Below are 19,660 nucleotides of genomic sequence, written 5' to 3'. Positions count from 1 at the left end.
CAAGCTCTTGTGTGCCCTTGCAGTGTGCACACCGTGTGCTGTTTTAGTGAAGAAAGACGTCTTGTCCTGCTAAGCTGCTATGCCTGAAAAAAGAAAGCGCCCTCTGGTAAAATGTAACTGTACTAATAACTATGTAAGAGACACTGGAATGGGTAGAGACTGCTGTCCAACTGTGTAATTGATCCTCGAATGTGTTACTACATTACCTTGTCAAAATTCAGGCACAAGAAACGAACTGTGCAACAATGAGCTTTTATTGAAAAGTGAGAACAGACAAAAAATACGCTCTGCAACAATTAGTTTTTATTGAAAAGTGAGAAAGAAATATGGCATTAGAAGAACAAAAACAGCTATTGGCTTGCAACAGTGGGGAAAAAAACACTGCCACACAGACGTTTACTCCCTCCAGATTAAAAAAAAAATTGAAAGAACAGAGGTGGGGAGGGACAATGGAGTGTCCTAGAGAATAATGAATGCTGTCAGAATGGATGGGAGCAGATGATGCAGCAGGAATGAAGCCGCTTGACAGCCGTGCGGGAGCCAGAGCCAAATGTCGGCCAGAGCGCTCCCTGTCGCTCAACGCCGAAGGGGCTTCCGCTGGCCGCGGGCAACGGGGTTGCTTTCTGCGGTCAGCTTCATTGGGGCGTCGGGGACCAGGAGACTCTGGCATGGCACCTGGCTCGGCTGCAGCTCGGCAGCAAAGCCAGCCTCTGATCTGTGTGCATGGTTGGTAGACAAGGCACCGGTTGCTGGCATCACAACTTCAGCATTTTTAGTAACAAAAGAAAAAGAGTTTTTTTTGTTGGGATGTAAAGCAGACTACACATGTGAGTACGCATACGTCTACAGCAGCTGCACGAATGACAGTTCAGCTAGCATAGGAATAATGCTCACTATCATAGCATTAGAATAAAACTAAGCTATCAATTTGAACTGTGGCATCGCAAATCTGCACATTTAAAGGGCAAATCCAGGGATTTTTTGATGTCCGTTGATCTTAATAAAATTTTGAATATACATTCTTTTCTACACTCAGGTTATCTGCGCCATACATTATGGCTGCAAATCATATAGTTTTCCTGAAAATGAATTTTAAAAATTGGTTGCGTTCCCAACTCGTGACTTTTTACTGGCCACCCTGTGTTTGTGACGTCAGAGACTGCACCGCTACTGCCCCTGATATCCTCATTGTCTAATTAGGAGAATCTGTAAAAGCTCCCTGTGTTATAAGGAGACATCATCAGCTTCGCTTCTTTGGCGTTAGCACCACATGTACTGCGTGTTTAGCACATGGGCTGCACGCTTACATTATGGTAGTGTAGGATCTGTCGTCATCGACTCATCGTGATATCACACAAAGCAGTCACCCGTTTTGGTTTCGGGATCTCGTTTATTAATTATTGAAAATTACTGATGAATTTCTAAGCAAATTGAACCACTCTACTGGTGACAGGACTGTCAACGCCATTTGAAAGTTACAATATCCCAATATGGCAAAAAAAAAAAAAAAAAAAAGTCGGAGTTACCCTTTAAAGTAAACTAACAGAGAGTAACATCTATCATGCAATGATAACAACAACCAGCCTCTCTAAAACATTCATTAGCTTGTGTGGATAATCGTGTGTAGACACAAGGTAATGAATATTTTAGAGAGGCTGACTGTTATGCCAATATTGATATTGCCCTGTACTATACATACTGCACAAGTTTACTGGCTTGAAACAGCTCAACCAAAATCAACGTACAAGAAGAAAAGGACAACCACAGCACTGTGACGCTTTTTTCTCCTTCCATGTCGTGCTAATGCTGGTTTACGCCACTCAACACAATGGGCTTGCGACCAGCAGAAAGAGCAATTTTGCCTGTGTTATTAAGATGCCCAGCAGCCAAGGATTGCCATTTACCAAAATACACTTCCTGCTTCAGCAACTGCAATGGAACTAAATACTTACCTGGCGGGTATGCTGCACAACCATATACACTAAACATAGTATGCACAGACAACTACAAATTTGCGTCTATTTATGCACGCTGCTGCCAACAAAGATAAAAAAGCGATACTAAAGTAACTACTAATACGGACAATGACCAATTTTTCAGACATTCCCAATAATTCAGACACCTTTGCGGTACCGCCAGGTACCCTGTAGTCAATCTATAAGAATGTATGAAATTTTGAATGCAAAAACCCTTCACCGTCCGATTTTCCAGACTTTTGCCGTGATCACAGGTCCGAAACAGCATTAATCGAAGCCACCACCGCCTCCATTTTGATTATCTTGCCACCTCAAACCGGCGCTCCTGTACGTAGATCCACTGGCAGCTGTAGCCTACACTGCGGTAATGCTAGGCCTAGCTGCTTCGACGGTTGCAACCAAGGTTCTTGCAGTTCAGTGCTGTGTTTTTCATTGAAATATTTGGTGCTGTTAGCAATGACGCCGATTCTGCCTTAGTAACCCTCGCCATTGGCTTCGAAGCTCGGAAAGCATAGTGCATTGCATAATGCCGGTTCCCAAAAGTAAACTCCGCCTCAACACAGCAATGTTACACCCTGAAACATACGTGAAGTATTGCGGTGAAGCATACCAAGAGTGGGAAGAGGCAATGGTCAAGGGACACAATCGGTACTCCTTAATTATACACGTGTGCACCCGCTCTCTCCTAACACAGTACGAGCATCAAAATGCCTAATAAGTGTACCGACAGGCCTTTAGAGCTATTTCGGGCATGCCCGTGGCGATATGAGCCCTTGGGGGCAGTAAAGGGCATGCATTCATTGTTTCGGACTGTCCAATTCTTCAGGCGTTTTCGTGGCCCTTAGGGAGTCCAAGAAATCTGATGACTGTATACTATATACACTGCTCTTTTCCTTTCTTTATTCAAGTTGGTGCGATAGAGTACAGGCACTACCAAGCAGGCTTTTAAAACTTTGGTAGGCGAGCAGAGTGGACGATGAACTGACTCTAAGCTCTCCACAATGCATGGTTGTAAGTGTGTAAATTCTGGTATTACATGTGCTAAAACTGCGATCTGATTATAAGGCACATCGTGGTAGGAAACTGATTTCGACTGGCTGAGGTTCCTTAACGTGCGTCTAAACTTAAGTACGTAAGTGTTCTTGCATTTCACTCTCACCAAAATGCAGCTGCTGGGGCCAGGATCGAACTCGAGCTCAGCAGTGCAACAGCAGGGTCACTGAGATACCTCAGCGTGTCTGTGTGTATTTGTACAACAATCTACTAAATGAGAACCAGCGGCATGTCTTTGAAAAACTCAGCACCTCCTGCAGGGTGGTGCTGATCATCCCATGAAATTTGTGTGCGTGTCTCATACTAAGCACACAGTCCTTTTGCCAGGATGCTTGCTGTATGCCGTTTGTGGGAGTGTCTATCTCCGCACCTGTGCTGCTTCTCGCTGGGCACGCTGTGCCCGAAAGTGGTGAAGACTGTGCTGCCAACAGAGAGTACGCTTCCAACGCCACTACGCAATCTGCCACGTGTGCTCCCAGAAAGATAAGTGAAGATGCTTATTGTGATAAGGTTGCTCGCTACATGTCGTACAGGCATGCCCATTGGTAGCTACGTTGTTTGCTGAAGCCGCAACCATAATTCCCATGCATTTCATATGCTTATCTTTATAGTCATCACCGCAGCCGCACAGAAGCCACAATCATTGGTGGACCGATCTCTGCACTTTCTGAAAAGGCGGAAGATCTAGCACAGTGTAGTGTCATCCACAACTGCGAGTGAAGAAAGTGCAGTTGACGTTTGTGGGACAAAAATTGATTGTGGTATGCACGAACAGGAAGGCATATGATGAGCCACCATGGTCAGGAAATACATAAGGCTCTATGGAGACTGAGTTGGAGATTCAGTGCAACTACATTTTAACTGTTGGTATGTTTTAAAGGGAAACTACAGCAATTTTTCGATGTCAACGAATGTCAATGAAATTCACTGGGTATGTTCCACTGCACATTTCCATCATGTACTCGAGAAAGCAGTTATGAGAGTTGCGCAGATTTTTTTTTTTTACAAATTTCGTTATTTCGTTTGAACCACCTGCCTTGCCTGTTTCTCCCCTACTGGCCACGTTGTGTTGTGTTACGATGTAAACGGTGGCATATACAAAGCATGCTCCGAACAAATGGCAGACGACAGCGTCGAGGAGCCGGCAATTGTGAGTTAGTGTTTGGTGTGAGAAGTTGCTGTTCTGAGAATTTACGTTCTGTGCGGACGGGCAAGTGATGGGAGGCAAGTGGGGTGGCATTGTGGGCTTAGCCACGCACACAGTTTGAGTCACAGTCACCGAATTTGTGCGTCTATACTACCGACAGAGCTGAGCAACTGACTTGAAGCTAATTAAGCCATCAGGATGAAGTGCTTTTTTCAGTTTCAAATCCACGGATTTGAAGTGAACTGTTCATTTACAGCGCACACAAAATAAAATTGCAGCAAGACCCATCTCATCATGACTGTCGTTGGTAATGAATACAAGGACACAATGTATTGTCAACATCGAAACGAGTTATGTACGATGTGTGTACTGCAATGGGACTCCTCTTTTGTGCTTCCTTAAGGACACTCAGCGCGATCTAGCCTCACCACCGCGAAGCCTGCATGTGGCCTCTGAAATGCGTGGTGTGCTGGTGTGTGCAAACTCAGAAACGCGTCCCGCAGCAACAAAGCTCCCCTCTTGCGCTTCTTTCTGGACACACTGTGCCACCTAGTGGCACTGCCGAGAAGTCCGTGCGTGGTCTGTGAGGCGAGAAGCGTGACGTGACGGTGCCTGCAAACGCTGAGAATTGCTCCCTTGCTTGCCACACACTCGGTGACACGTACTGAGTGACTCAAGTTGGCAAGAGGTTCATCGAAGAGTCGCACATACCCAGTGCATTTGTGGTGCAGCTCGCTAATGTGCCACATGGCTGTCCTCGGGGGAACCTTGTGACATGGGTTCGATTCCGCTTAGCCTCAGAGAAGTTTAAGGTATCTTTTTCATCGTTGTAACGCAGCACATTCCCAGTGACACATACCTAGTAACCGAAGTTAGTAACTGTCGAAGGCGTTCACTGAAGAGTGGCATGTATGTTCACACTGCCACATACTCAGTGACCCAAATTGTTCCAATGGTTGGTTACGATTTTGAACCGTGCTGCCTCAGCACAGCGGCTCAATGCGCTAGCCATTCGACGACGGACTACCCATTGACCCAGGTAGGCGGGAAAACGGCTAGCTACATGCATAGATACATAGCTAAAGAAGTACATACATAGCCCCCGGAAAGTGTGTAAAGCACCCTAAAGATGCTAACGCATTATTAAGTGAGCATCAACATTGGTATGTTGCCATTCTTGAAGGGTGCCAGCCATGCTGGCCAGCACTTCCCTAAATTAAACGTGACTATGCACACAAGTGTAATTTTACATATTGTTATGCTGACTCATTATTTAGCTTCCGAAGTTCACTGTTTGCCTCTTATCCCACACAGACAACAAGCGAAGGCCCCTTCAATACAGCAGCTTAAGCAACCGCCTCAGTCAGCTGTTGATGGTGTCAGGGCTGGCATCGGCATTTCCGCAAGAAGACTACATGTCCTCTAAACGAACAATCATATGCGCAAAGTCTCAATCAATGTATACTATATGGAACAGATGAATTGTGTGTGTGAAAACAGTACGGAGAATGATAAGTAGGCAGCATAACAATGCATACTACGGTCTCCCACTCACTGTTGTTGAAAGTGCCCAATCACTCATACCGTGCGACACAGAGTGATGCGACAGTGCTTATGTGCACAAAATCTGTGTGTTTTGCTACGTTCTGGCATGATTTGATGTCACTGATGCATAGCTTGCACTATATTTTAAGCGAACGACGAGCAGTCACTGTACCATGCTGATGTAAGCAAGTGCACCGGTCAGCGTTGGATGGTCAGTGACTTTCTCCCAGGGAAATTGAGTGCTCTAAAATGTCTTATAGGGAGTATGCGAAAAGCTGCCTTGAGAAGGAGTAAAATACCTAAAATAGCAAGCAGCATGTATCAAATCAGTGGCTAGGGCTACCCCTTGTTTTTATGCTCTTATGGTGGCGGGTCAAGTACAAATGGCAACCAATGGCTGCCGAATTCATCGCATCGAATTTGTCAAACAAGTTTGACAAATTTGAAGAGCTGGTGCAACTGACATTGGCACCTGAAGACGCTGTGCCAATGGTGCGGCACAGTCACGAATCAGCTGAGCATCTTCTCTACACTGCCTTCCGTGCCTTCCCTGCCGGTGTGCTCCTCGGGACGTCACATGAAGACGTTTGCTAGGCTGCTAGGTCAAGTTTTGGTTTTGTTCTTGCACTTCTATTGCTTATTCAAAAGTATTTTCGAGTTTGTGGAACAGGTCTACTATCAGACGCGTGGAAGGGGGGTCTCGGGGACCTAAATATGACATTAGCTTGCCACGGTAAAAATATTGCCCTTTAAATGGGTAAGTATTAACAAGATTTTACACTGTGTTACTTGTTGTATCACGTGGGAACCCACGTGGCAGACCAACCTTTGTTGACGGGATGCATTAGACCCAGGGCAGGCAGCTAGCTATCGCCGAGCCCCAGAGTGGAGGACTTGAGGAACACCTGGTTGTCGATGATTTGGAACAGCTCGGGAGGTGATGGAATGCGGCCAGTCTCAATCTTGGACCACACCCGCACATCTGCATGCACATATTGAAGCACACGTCAAGCGCAGTGTGTGAAGTCCAGAGCCCACTACGGAGGCTGAGAGTGGAACACCTTCGTAATACACACAGTACTACAGTTAAACCTTGATTTAAGCGAGTAAAATGGGCAATTTGATTCGCCATATCAAAATGTCATTATATTGAAATTACACCCTTTACGCAAATAAGAACAGACACCGACAAATTTTTACATGGAAGGGGCCCCAAAATTTCCTCAATTATTGGGTAATCGGGAAAGGCAAACTTGAATGAGAAAAAAAACTTTTTTTTTGTTGAATCTGAGAGTAGGCAACGAAAGATATGGTTTCATGCCGTGTCAACGATATCTTCACATCAGCAGTACGAAGCGAAGCCAGCCACGATTTCGCATTGACTCCGCACCCGTGGCCGATTGTGTCACCTGCAGTGGGACAACGCTTTCGTGAAAAACGCCTGCAGTGCTTTGTCTGCCTTCTGCTTCGATGCATCTCTGAAACTTGAAATTACGCAACCTCCAGCACTGAATGTGCAGGCAGACAGCACACGTAATGCCATGCTATCCCAGCACACGCACTCTTTGCACACGTGGCAGATTGCCTCAAATACTGGGTGTGCAGGCTGCGTATGGGCTCGGCCGCGCTAGAAAAGGAAACACACGCCAGAGACAAAGCTGCACGTGTTGGCAGCTGTGTCATGTTCTGAAACGCACAATCTGGCTTTGTTGCTGCTAGCTTAGCATGTAAAACAGAGACTCTCAAATTGGATTCAGCGAAGGGTATCCAGGATTCAGGAGCGGTCAGAATGAATTCAACCCCACCTCGATTTTCCTTGTTCACTTCCACAATTTGTTGATTTAGAGATGAAATTTTGTGTTATGGAGTAGAACTTCGTTCCTACATTTTGGAAAAAACTGCGAGAGAAACGAACTAACCGGGAAAACATACGATCTGAATTAACTAAAAAATTTAACAGACTCAGCTATTGTTGACATCTATGTAATGCGAGGCGTCGCGTGGATCGTTGCCGCATGAGACACCGACGCTCATTGAGCTGGTGGTGCTCCGGCCATCTGAGGCGCATTTTGTTGTTTTCCTATTGCGTGGTGTTTTAAGAGGGCAACAGGTAACCAAAACATGATGCCCACATCACGTCGCCTGCAGCAGGGAAAAAATGCGTATTTGGATCATCGCTTGCTAAAAGCGTGCAGTACGCTACCAATGGCACTACCCATTACGTGCAGTGAAACAGATAGGTGAAGATGCTTATTGCAATACATTTGGTGGCGATAGCTGTGAATGCGGCGTGCAACGACCTGGCAGAGATTTGCTGGTACCGGAATAAGAAACTGCGCGCCTTCGTTATCACGTAAGACGGGCAGTTATATACTGTTCTCGATGATATGTGCCTCGCGCCTTTTCTTGTTCACATGGGATCTACAGGCCGGAATATGTATATGACTAAAGTCTGCAGCAGGGAATGGCGGCGTGTTTCGGTTATTGCCTATTAAAAGCATGCACTACACTTACGATGGCACCATGCGCTGTGAAACAGATAGGCGAAGATGCTTATCGCAATAGGATTGGCAGTGATAGCTGTGAATGCCGCATGTGACGACCCCGGAGAAGATTAGCTGATATTGAAATGAGAAACTGAGTGCGTGCCGGCGTTTTCACTCGAGACAGGCGGGCGAGCATTGTGGTGAAGCTGCCGCAGCGGACAGCTATGCACTGTTCGCTTGCGCCTCGCGAATTTTCTCGTTTACGTGGGATCTAGAGGCCGGAAAATGTATCATATGATTGCAGTCTGGCGACGTACTGAACGTTGGTGCTGAAAAATAGTGTTTTCTGGGAACGAATGTTCTCAATTGTGAACGCTGGTGCCAGGAAAATGTACACAACGAGAACGTATCGACGAGGTTCTACTGCATTTTGGATTGAATGAGCCCACTGCACTGCACTTCCGTACTCTGTGAGCAACGAGAACCCGATGAAGGAGTGGCTCACAACACTCGTCACTGTGCGGCTTGCGGGCCAACAGTGGCCGGCCTGAGCTCGTGAGATCAGTTTGTAACACGTAAGTGAAAATCAACTTGGAAGTTGTACAAGAGCTACCTGTCTGCCTGGTCAACTCTGGTTGCCGACAGATGATCAAATTGGCCATTTAAATGGCACACAGAAAAACCTTGTTAATTCAAATTTCGCAAGACGAAAAAAAAAAAAAAAAGGAAGTCCGAATCAACTGAATGTTGAATTATCGAGAGTAATAAGAAAACAATGAACGAATGATTACAATGTCAACACAATTTTACTTACCGAATGAATGAGCAAATCCTGTTTGTATTTTGCACAAGAGCAGTGTGGAAGCTACAATTCTCATCATCTCGTGACTGATTGGCTTTCGGAGGTGCAAAGGTCTCGCGACTTCTTTCGCAGCGTGCATGTGGTGCGCGTGCCTTCATCTGAGACATGCTTTTCACTACTGCGTGCATATTCCGGTGATTTTTTTCCCCAGTGAGCTGGTCGGCAACAGATTGTCCATCCATCGTGATGTGGCCGGTGCTCTTCATCCTCGACAGCTTTGCATCGAGTCGAAACGAAACAGCTGTTTGCCGCAACAGATAGTGAGATCTACATATAGCTGACTTCCATTAGTTCAACCCTCACGGTACCAACGAAATTGGCCGAATTATCTAGAAGGTCAAGACGCAGAAGAAAACCAACCCCTCTGATGATTCATTTCGTAGAACTTGCCCCGATTCTAACATGTAATCACTTTTTATGGTTTCAAAGTAGCAAGATAACAAAGATGACACTAGAGCACCTAAACACAGCATAAATCAAACGTGCAAAAAAAGAATGTTTAAAAGAAAAAAAGGAAAGCACCGAATCAGTGAACTTCTTGAGAGAATGGAACTTTATTTACTTAATATCCATAGCGATCACTTCAATGCTGTCTATGAGGAGCTACATCTCGTCGTCCTTATGGTCAACAACGCATTTGATATTCCACATTTATGAAATGCCTCCGCAAGAATCGCAAACAAAGGGGGTCACCTACGCCTAGACTTAGCTACCTTGTCTTGCGACACATGCGATTCTCCGGAACGTCAAGATCGTTGCTGACTTGTTACTCCTGGCTTAACACGTAGAATACAGTTGAAACTTGATTTAGGAAAGTGATGACCTGACTCAAATTATTTTGTTAAATTGGGAATTTCTTAAAATCGAGAAAGGATTTTTTTTTGCTCCTTTGAAATCTAAAAGTGTAATGATGCCACATGCAAAAGCTACCGCGGCATTGTATTTGCCGCTAACCCAGCCATCTGTCGCATAAACTATAAAATAACGAGAGCAACCACCGCCGCTCCTACCGAAGCGTTGTTGAGTCTGCTGTTCCATGCATGGGTGCGGTGTGCAGCCTCGTCAAAATAAAGCCAGGGCCGTCACTAGGGCACCTAGATGGTTCAACGCAATAGCTTTAGAGCACACGCTTGAAGAAAAGCCCATCTGTGTCAATATTAGAAAGAGATCACCACTTTTTTTACTAATTTATTTCACGAATAACATCGTTAAATCGAGTTTGGCCAAGTTAGTTTCGTTAATTCGGGTTGATGACAACACTGAACCCTATGGGTGCCTGACGGGGAATGGAAATTTCTTTGTTATAGATTGGGAACTTCATAAAATCTGGCTTCATCTTATCATGTGAATGCGCTTTCATAATCAGACTGAAAGTGGGGTGTCATCACAGTCGCGCTATATGTGAACTTGCCCTGTTGCTACCCGTGGCTGCCACCTTGTGATGACAATGGCGATGACGTTGGCTATGCTGGCTCTGATGGTAGGCTGTTGTGAACGCAGTTGTGGTTTTGCCAGTCTCTAGTTTCGCATCATAGTGGACCGCCCAAGCAATTTTCAGATAAATTTTATTTGAAGAAAAAAAAAGGGCGTACATTAGGAGTGAATAAACGCTGTAATAATTGATTGCGAACTGCTGTTTGCACTCCCAAGATCTTCCAGAAGCAAGCAAAAAGAGGCAGCTTTGAAGGGAGGTGACACGTGTTTGACGCATCCCCCGTACCCAGAGCACCACTGCGATGGATGCTGCCCCTATTGGCGTCACCACTGTGGTCACTCACCATACCGGGCGTTAGGTGCTAGTGTGATGAGCAGAGAAGCCTGAGCTATGCGGTAAGGCTAATTTCAGGATTGACATAAAGAAAGCGTGGTCCCATAGAAAGGTATGGGCTCGGGCCAGGAGCTTCAGATGAGGTAGAATTCACCAAAAGATCGAATAAACTGGAGTCGAAATAACGGGAGTCTACCGTACACGGGCGACAGCATTCCTGGTACTGTGCGAAGATAGAAAGAGCGGTGCAATGCTAGGAAAGCTACGCTGTCTGTATATGCGGACATGTCCGGTACTGAGTCAAGCAAATTCTTGCAAAAGTGATTGCATCTCCTAAATTAATTGCTTGAGAACTTTGCCTCTGCATTAGCCACGCGTTTTAGGTGTTACGTACCATTGAAGTAAATCTCGAATGCTCCGGTAGAGACCAGCTTGCTCTCAATGGCTCCACAGACAAAGAACAACATGAGACAGGAATACAGCTGCAAAGAGAAGAAAATCAATTATATATATATATACATAACTTTATGTCCTCGTATTGACACTGAAACCTGAAGACAGATCTAGAACTCAATGAATGGAAAAACACAGCAACATACAACATATGAAGAGAGCTATTAGATTATTCACTCTTGAACAAAGCATATAATTTATATTCAGTCCAACATACCGTATTTAGTCGATTGTAAAGCGAGGGCGCCAGTTGGAGGATCCAATAAAAAATAACTTCTGTGTGCATACTATTATGAAGAGACTTTAGAGACTTGGCACGTAGACTTTATATCTAATATCGTAGACTTTAGAGACTTGGCACGCGAGCACAACTTTGGCAAAATTCCTCGAAACCCGGAAGTAGAAAGCAGAAGTAATGACGTTACTAATGACATCACACACAAGAAGGTGGCATGATGTTTAACCGACTAATTAATGGAAAACGGTTGCCTCCGAGTTCGGTCCGTGCATTGTGTTCGCCTAAAGTTAACTGAAAAAACACCAACGCTGAGGTGCGAGTGCCATTAAGAGACACCTAAGTCAAAGATTACGGTCGTCTACTATTTTTTTTTTTTGCACATCAAGAATAGCTTGAATAAAACAGCCAAAAACTAAGTGGTACTTCTAAAAAGAATGTAAGCTTTGGGCTTATTAGTACGCCATATTAGTCTACTAGTGTACAAAAAACGCAAGGACAGTACTATAGAGGCTGCAGGAACTGCGGGTGTGAGCCATCATAGAAGCGACAGATGTCGGCAGTCTGGGGGAACTCGAGCATTAATTAATGGTCTGCTCTTCAAGAAAGTCGCTTCATCTTAACCACATGTGGAGAGTGGCTCAGCGAGGATGGCAGCGTCAACACAAATTGTCATACTTTTGACACTTTCTAAGCCTGTGTTTGGCGTGCTTATTTGTCTTTCTCACACACTTTATTCTTGCTTGTTCATGGGCCTTCTTTCTCAAGTTGCACAAGCGAGTGTGCTTGTGCAAGCTGCTACTCTGTCTACTATACATATATGTGAGGTCTGTGAAAATAAACCAGTGTTGAAAGTGAGCTCTCTGTCTGCGTCTTTTGTACTGTCCTTGTGTATTTTTGTGCGCTAGTAGGCTAATACATACAGTAGTTCTAGCTAAGCGTGCGCAGAATGTACAATGCCAACGCTTATCACAGGAAGCACCACGGAGCTAGCCAGACAGGATGTAACCTCGCGAGTGCAACTCACAGAGCTGCAACAGCTGTGCCGTGGAAAGTGTGACGCGTCGAGGGGGGGACAGGTGTCAGCTGTGTGAACCGCAGCCAACACGTCGTCCAATGCTGCTGACTTTTTGCCTAGCTAAGTGGCCGAACTTTGCTTCGAGAGTTGAGACCAAGAAGTCTGCAATGTATCTGTTGACTAACAGGAAAAAGTTAACAAGGAATGGTGGTTCTAGATGTTTTTTTTCTCTTTTTTTTATGAGACTCAGAAAATTTGAAAGGTGGGAAACAATGGTAAGATATTACAATGCGATGCTGAAGATTTTTTCGAAATGTTAAACCTGGCATCATCGGCATTGTTGTGATGTTGTTGCGCACCAAAATTTCCAGACGTCATGCAGCAATAAGGCCATTATCATGTTGCTTATAGAATGTAAACAAGAGTGTCGCACATGCTCCAGCTGGATGTGCTCGTGTGCGCAGCGACCGCAAGAACGGAGTAAGCCAGTGTATAATGATGTCGTGACGCATCAACCGCCGGGGTACCAAAATCAAAACTGGTTCGTAAAAACAAGCATTGTATAGAGAATTATTTTGGACACTCTATATTTTTTCTAATGCTGAGAAAGCTTGAACATTCATCCACCACAAAAAAATAACAAGGTAAAAGAATAATGTGTTGTTACTTCTTTAAAACAGGCCACTGCGTGTGCAGTGAGCTTGACAGCTTGGCGCTTTTTCTTGAGAGCAGAAAAATAAAAAGGAACTGGATACTTTCATTTTTGACCAACATAAACGATCCTGTTCGTTAAAAGAAAATTAAGTACTGGACTTGATATAGTGTTCCCAAATGACTGTTATGTGTGCGTGTGTGCTCTATGCTCCAACATGAAAGACAATATCGAATTGGTGTTCACCTGATGGTCTCTTTCTCATACTATTTTTGTTCTACCACTATGCTTCCAATTTATGTCCTAGTGAAATGAAAATGTTGTTAAAAAAAACAAGACAATGATGCAAAAGATACGTTCTCGTTTAATTGTTGCCATATATTTTGCAATTTTTAGTTTCGTTTATTCCCAACAAGACATGTGTTCGTATTCACTGATTTCTTTACCTACTGGCATTTTTTTTACTTCTTACATTGTTGCCTTTTGCTACAGTTACAAACCTTTCTCTCGGCAATTACCACGATTTGATTACGAGGCACACCATAGCGAGGGACTTGGGTTCTTACATGTGCACCCAATGCATAGTACATGGGCGTTTTTGCATTTTGCTCCCATTGAAATGTGGCTGCGGTAGCTGGGATTTGATGCCGCGCCTTTGGGCTTAGCAGCGCAACACCAATACCACTACACCACCATGGCAGGTGCATCAAAGGTTTAAGAATATATGTATCTTAAATATGTGTTTTTCTATCTTTCATGGTATTAATTTGTAGAAGATACACGCATGAAATAGACACACAGCAGCCAAAACAGGCATAGCCATGTTTCTAAACACAAAATGAACACTGCAGAGGGCTATTAATTATGCAATCACTCTATCAACAGAGGTTAATGGTCCAATTGGAATTTGCTCTGACAATGTCTTTCCACTGCGGAAACACTCTAACTGCACAACCAAGAATCTAAAGAACGACCACTAAGAAGCAACTGCAATGTCCTCTCACAAGCAAAGCTAATCCTTCCTCCTGAACATTTCTTCTTTCCTTTCCCAGTCATCCCTGTTAAGGCTTGCCTCTGTGATGAACATGTGTGTCAAGTAACAAAAAGGGATGCTAAATGCTTCAAACTATTTCTCGCACAACAAAGACATTTTGAACGGTTAAATGCACTGAAAGCCACGCATCCCTAGTGAGCGTGAAACACAAACGAGAGTGCCCACATTTGTCGGCATCTGCACATGAACCTTCTCCCTTTCTCTCTGTGTGAGAAATCAGCCCTGCTATGATGCCTTAAATAGTATACACTACTGATTTATAACCAGGTCAGTAAGAGTGAGCTTTGTTTACTTTTGAACTCCTAAAATCTTGTCTGAAGAAATGCACAAAATATCCCACATTTTCTTTTACTTTCAAAAAGTTTTGCACATAGCGTGCTCATTGAAAGAAATACTATATGTGTGATTTATTCCTTGCACTGAATGAAAATATTCAATAGCAAACATTATTTTAAGGTTCAATGCATGACAGCTCAACAAATGTAAACTGTAAAATAACATGCACGAATGCCCAATCTCAGCAGTAGGTGGTGGGATGAGCAGTCGCAGGTGGCTCATTCATGGCAATTAAAGCAATTGAAACTGCAGTACTGACAAGCGGGGCTTGTACTTGGTGATATTGGTACGAACTGGTAGGACGAGTGCAGCTCAGGCTTACAGGGTTAAGGTGCACCTTGAAAGGTGACTGAGGGTCGCTTGTGGAGGAACCTCACCTTGTTGCTGACCATCCAGGTGAAGAAGGCGGGTGTCTGGGCACCCATAAAGGGAAAGGGGTTGATGCCAAGCAGCACCAGCATAATGAGGGCCAGCTTGAGCAGCGACAGGGCATGGGCCAGCTGCATGCGGGGCGGTGGCGGGGGGTACGCATCCCCCTCCACTAGCAGCGATGGGTACTTCTCCATCAGCAGCCCCGCATATTGCTCAAAGGCCCGCCGGTAGCCTCACGAGTAACTGCAAGTTGACAGGGCGGACAGAGAGTATTATTGAGTGCAACGTATGTTCTGGGCTCTTCCCCCAATGCTCAAAGAAAGGATGTGTCCCAACACCAGGCCTGACAATCAAGTTTGCTGTCACTTTGAACAAGTGCACTTTGCTTCAGCATCAACAATCCCACATTTCCGCCATTTGATAGGAACCAAATCCACTCTATGCCTGTAGATTTCCCTAACATTACCCCACCCCCTAATCTTCTGCCATTCTCCACTACATTCCCCTTTACTTAACAACTATTCTGTCACTCTTACGAGCCCCTAAGCAACTGTCAGCTGGAAGCTGAGCGAGCCCCTCACCAGGTTCGCACACTGCAAACAGACAAATGCAGTGAATAGGTTAAACACTAACGATCATGTCTGCAAAGTATCAAACCGCTGCATGAAGCAAGAACACTTGAAATTTCCAACAAAAATCCTGCGCTGTTTATCTCAAGGGAGCCCCGATTCCTGCCAGAGAACCAAGGTCACTCACATAAGAGCCTCCATACAAGAAGCATCACCTGAAATATCACTGGTCATGACATGTGACTTTGGTAAATCATCCAATGCAGCAAAATGCCCACAATTACCACTGGAAGTGTGCTGCACAGCAAAAACAAAAGAGAAGACAAAAGGGAGGCAGAGCTCTTGACACAGATGTGAGGCCATCTCTTGGCTCCAATATGGGAGAAGACAGGAAAGTGATGCTGCTTGCAGATGCCAGTTTATACAAAGGGAGAGTGTCTATGTTGGCAGTGAATATCTCCTCCTGGCAGCACATCGATATGACATTTCAATTTCTTTTATCTTCTCCAATAATGAACCAATTCAGCTAAAAAAAATGCTTCCTGATGGCACCTTACAACATTTAGTGTATAACCGAAATTTCAAATAGGGCGTTGTGAGGGGCCCTTTAATGTCTCTGCTGCGTAGCAGTACATTACAGTTTGCTTTTTCAATATCTGGTGACATAACTGTGACTGTCATGGTGTGCCAGGTACAATCAGCTGTCATTTGTTTCTCACTTGGGAGGTCCTTAGTTGACCGAAATTCCAGTTATGAACAGCATTAAATGTATGAAATAATATAACTAAGCTTTTTTTTCTTTTTACCTGTCATACTCTGTGCCGCTCTCATATTTAACTTTGTTTAGAAATAAGAAAATATGCATTATTCAGTTTGATACTTGAGGATCATCTTTCTTGACTATTTGTATTAGCTTCAATTAGGAAATTTCACTGTTCGGACTGCCCTACTTAATTCCAAATGGCGGACTTCAAGTTATTTCACAGCTCCAGATGCTGTTAGCATGTAGTGACTAAGATTGTTGAATCACCAGTTGCATCTAAAACACTTTTCTCCACATCAGCGACACTGCGATAACCAGTCTACTACTGCACTAACCACTTTCCAGCCACAAACAGACATAATGAGAGTGACTACAGTGCCGAGAGAGAGAAGGGACTAATAAAGGGGACAGATACAAGCATTTGGCCACACTGGCTCAGGCATTTGACAAAACAGACAAACTCACTTTGGATGTGCTTTTTCTTCGAAGACACATAAATGTGACAAGCCTTATAGGGTAATTTTGGAGGAACATTGGATAAATCCATAACCTCGGTTCTGCTAGAGAAGTTAAAGCAGTGCTTGTGTCTGCACCTATCATTTGTCTATTGTCTGTTTCTGCGCTGTAGTCGCTTCTATTATGGATTACCAACTATTCTATTCTCATGCCTTTTTACAGACAGGCAAGCAAGAAACACAAACCATGGCTTTCTGCCCATTTTTTTCTCTCTTTCCAAAACATGCCACAATGGTTGCACAGGCAGCAGGATATTCATGTGCCCCTCACTTTGTTATAATTTCAGAACGAAACATAGATGCAAAGGCACTAAGCTGTTCACAGGTGGGACCCGCAGTGACGACAGCTGTCTGTATGTGGGCTCATTAAGTGCACGCTCTGCTCCAATTATGACTTGCCAGATGTGGCCTGCTATACAAACACGGCATAAGCTGTCTGTTTTCTGCTTGCAGGTGGGAACTTTCAATTCTGAAACAAGCCAAAGCTATATACGAAATGATCCGAATGAGCCAGGGCTCTATTTAACCCTTTAATTCGATAGCCATAGCATGGCTGGATAAGTTCGTTATTTTCATACAAATGTTTCTAAAAAATTAATTTTAATTTTTGGGGTTTTACGTGCCAAAACCACAATCTGATTATAAGGCACAGAGCAGTGGAGACTCTATCCGGGGTTCTTGCAACATTCACATAAACCTAAGAACACAAGGTTCTTTTTTTTATTTCACCCCCACTGAAATGCAGCTGCTGCTAGTTCTAGCGTGCAACAAAATCTTTGCTGAGCAGCAAAATTTTCTACAACACTGACGGCTTCTAGCTCAAGGCTGAATGCCTGTGTGGTCATCGCATGCATTTGCTGTGCACTGGACTTCCCCTGCCGTGCTTAACCGAAACCTGCCAGAATGGCGCTGGTGAGATTGTGCACCAGTGGTACATGTATCTGTAGGAAGGGTCCCTTGTCTTAAAAGATACCACAATGAATCTATTTTTTTGGCTCGCAGCCATTCCATGTTGTCCACGGTGAACATAATCCTACCAAAGCAAGCCTGCTTTGGTAGGGTTGTGTGGGTCTAAGGGCTACAGGGTCAATCACCTAGGCAGGTGTCCTGTTAACAGAAAAAAAGGAATTGGTGTAAAGAGCACAAGCGCTTTGACACTGCCGACAAACTATGGCCATTTTACAAAACCCACGAGATGGCGCACTATGCAACAGTGATCTTCCCTGTCGCAAACCCATTGTGAAGTCTCCAACGGTGTTTTCCTGCACAGCTGCGAGTCCCTTTGCAACGGACATGGCACTGCAATAATTGAGACTCAAGTTTGGACCAAGAACTGCAATCAAATATTTTTTTTCAATCTAAAAATTCAGTCGTTATCAAAGCATGAAGCACCAATGGTAAAGTTGGTTGCTCAATTGCACAACCAGTGGTGGAAGGGAAGACTTCTTAACTTTAAGTAGGAAACTCAGCAATGCTATATGGCCACACCGAAACGTGTTTAAGCGCAACTGTAGTCAAAGAACATGTTAAATGCAAATAAAGTGAAACTAAAATAAAAGTAGAGGTCTTCCATGCGGTGCTAAGGAGTATACTAACGAAGTACGCATTGCCGACGGTCAGCTAGTGATGTGCGCACGTTAACAAAAAAAAAAAAAAAAAAAAAAAATCGCAAGCTAGACCAAAGCGGTTCCAACACCGTTGAACAGTTCAAAGGTGGCAGTGGTTGCTGTGGGCAGGGTGCGGGCGCAGTCGTAGTCCCGCTCAGAGAGGCCGCCTAAACTATTTCGCAGCAGAGGAAAACTATTTCGCCAAAGCATTCCTCCAGAGTTTTCCTTTTATATAACGACTGAACAGGTCCAAGGCTGCTTTGCCACGGAGATCGAACAAGCAGCAGCGCATTCAGCCTGGCATGGACGTGTCGGCGGGAGGCTTTAACATGACGAAATCCGCTTGTTCGCCGCATCTCTCTCTCTTAACCTGCACTACACGTACAGGCTTCGCAAGAGGTCACGCGCCTGCCTGTGACAGGCCTCCAACTAATGAAGCGAACAATACAGAGCCCATACCACGCGATCTAAAGCGAGCACACACGATATCAACGGATCACCCAGAACGCCAATCACAAGACCGAAACCAAACAAGGAAGGGTCGATGCACTCAAGGCATTGCGCCCACCAGATTTTAAGAAAAAAAAAAAAGCAAAAAGAAATTTACGAAAAAGAAATCACTCATATGAAGTAGCGCGTGCTAAATAAATGTCAGAACTTAAATGAAAATGTGCAGTGAGACCAACGCCTATAATCAAGGAATCTGCGCCGCGCGATCTCAGTTTAACCGGCGTCGAACGTGCCGCAAGGCCCGATATCGCCGTGGGCGATAAACCGATAGCACACGGCAGATGAGGATAACGCAGAATCAAGCAAATGGAAAGAAGGTCAAAGGCCGCTCAGGGCCAAATGTGCTCGTAGGACGTGCGCAGCACGCGGATATTTTCCGTGTGTAGATTGGTGGCGGAGGCCGGGGCCATGCACTCGCACCGGAACCTACTCACCAGTACAGGAATTTTAACTTCGGGTTCGCGAAGTCAGTCTTGAAGCTGGTCTTCGGAATTTCCTTCATCTGTGTCGCGTTCTGTTCCCCACTGAAGAAAAAATCCTGGAGGCTATACGCGAGAAACAGTAAAAACACGCCGCCGTAGAATAGCTTAGAATTATCGGCCATCTCCGACCGCTGACGAACCAACTCTGGATTGGATTAGCTTGGCGCGAATCGGTAAGGCTTCACAACAGCTTCACTCGCCCGTCGCAAAGCGTTAGTATCGTATTATCCTCCTCAAAAATTTGTAACCATTGAATA

At 44.7% G+C, this 19,660-nt stretch overlaps 1 protein-coding gene across 1 annotated transcript; it reads right to left on the bottom strand.

Annotated features, from left to right (window-relative positions):
- Nucleotides 1-236: 236 nt before the first annotated feature.
- Nucleotides 237-19,563, bottom strand: SelT (selenoprotein T). The gene is made up of 5 exons (XM_050187466.3): nucleotides 19,356-19,563; nucleotides 14,963-15,200; nucleotides 11,232-11,319; nucleotides 6,548-6,703; nucleotides 237-715 (listed from the first exon to the last, which is right to left on the bottom strand). The coding sequence occupies exons 2-4, from the start codon at nucleotides 15,149-15,151 to the stop codon at nucleotides 6,585-6,587; spliced, it is 396 nt and encodes a 131-aa protein (XP_050043423.1). The 5' UTR covers nucleotides 15,152-15,200; nucleotides 19,356-19,563; the 3' UTR covers nucleotides 237-715; nucleotides 6,548-6,584.
- Nucleotides 19,564-19,660: the final 97 nt, after the last annotated feature.

This window comes from Dermacentor andersoni, chromosome 2 (genome assembly GCF_023375885.2).
Source record: "Dermacentor andersoni chromosome 2, qqDerAnde1_hic_scaffold, whole genome shotgun sequence".
In the NCBI taxonomy this organism is placed as follows: Eukaryota; Metazoa; Arthropoda; class Arachnida; order Ixodida; family Ixodidae; genus Dermacentor; species Dermacentor andersoni.
Note: the sequence above shows the minus strand (reverse complement) of the source record. Positions and strands in the feature narration are given on the sequence as shown.

What these genes read in the sequence shown, in the direction of transcription:
- SelT (XM_050187466.3), bottom strand. Translation starts at nt 15,151, where the DNA reads ATGGAGAAGTACCCATCGCTGCTAGTGGAGGGGGATGCGTACCCCCCG. An exon ending in CCTGGATGGTCAGCAACAAG is followed by an intron (nt 11,320 to 14,962) that starts GTGAGGTTCCTC and finishes TTCTCTTTGCAG; the next exon opens with CTGTATTCCTGTCTCATGTT. An exon ending in ATTCGAGATTTACTTCAATG is followed by an intron (nt 6,704 to 11,231) that starts GTACGTAACACC and finishes ATGTGCATGCAG; the next exon opens with ATGTGCGGGTGTGGTCCAAG.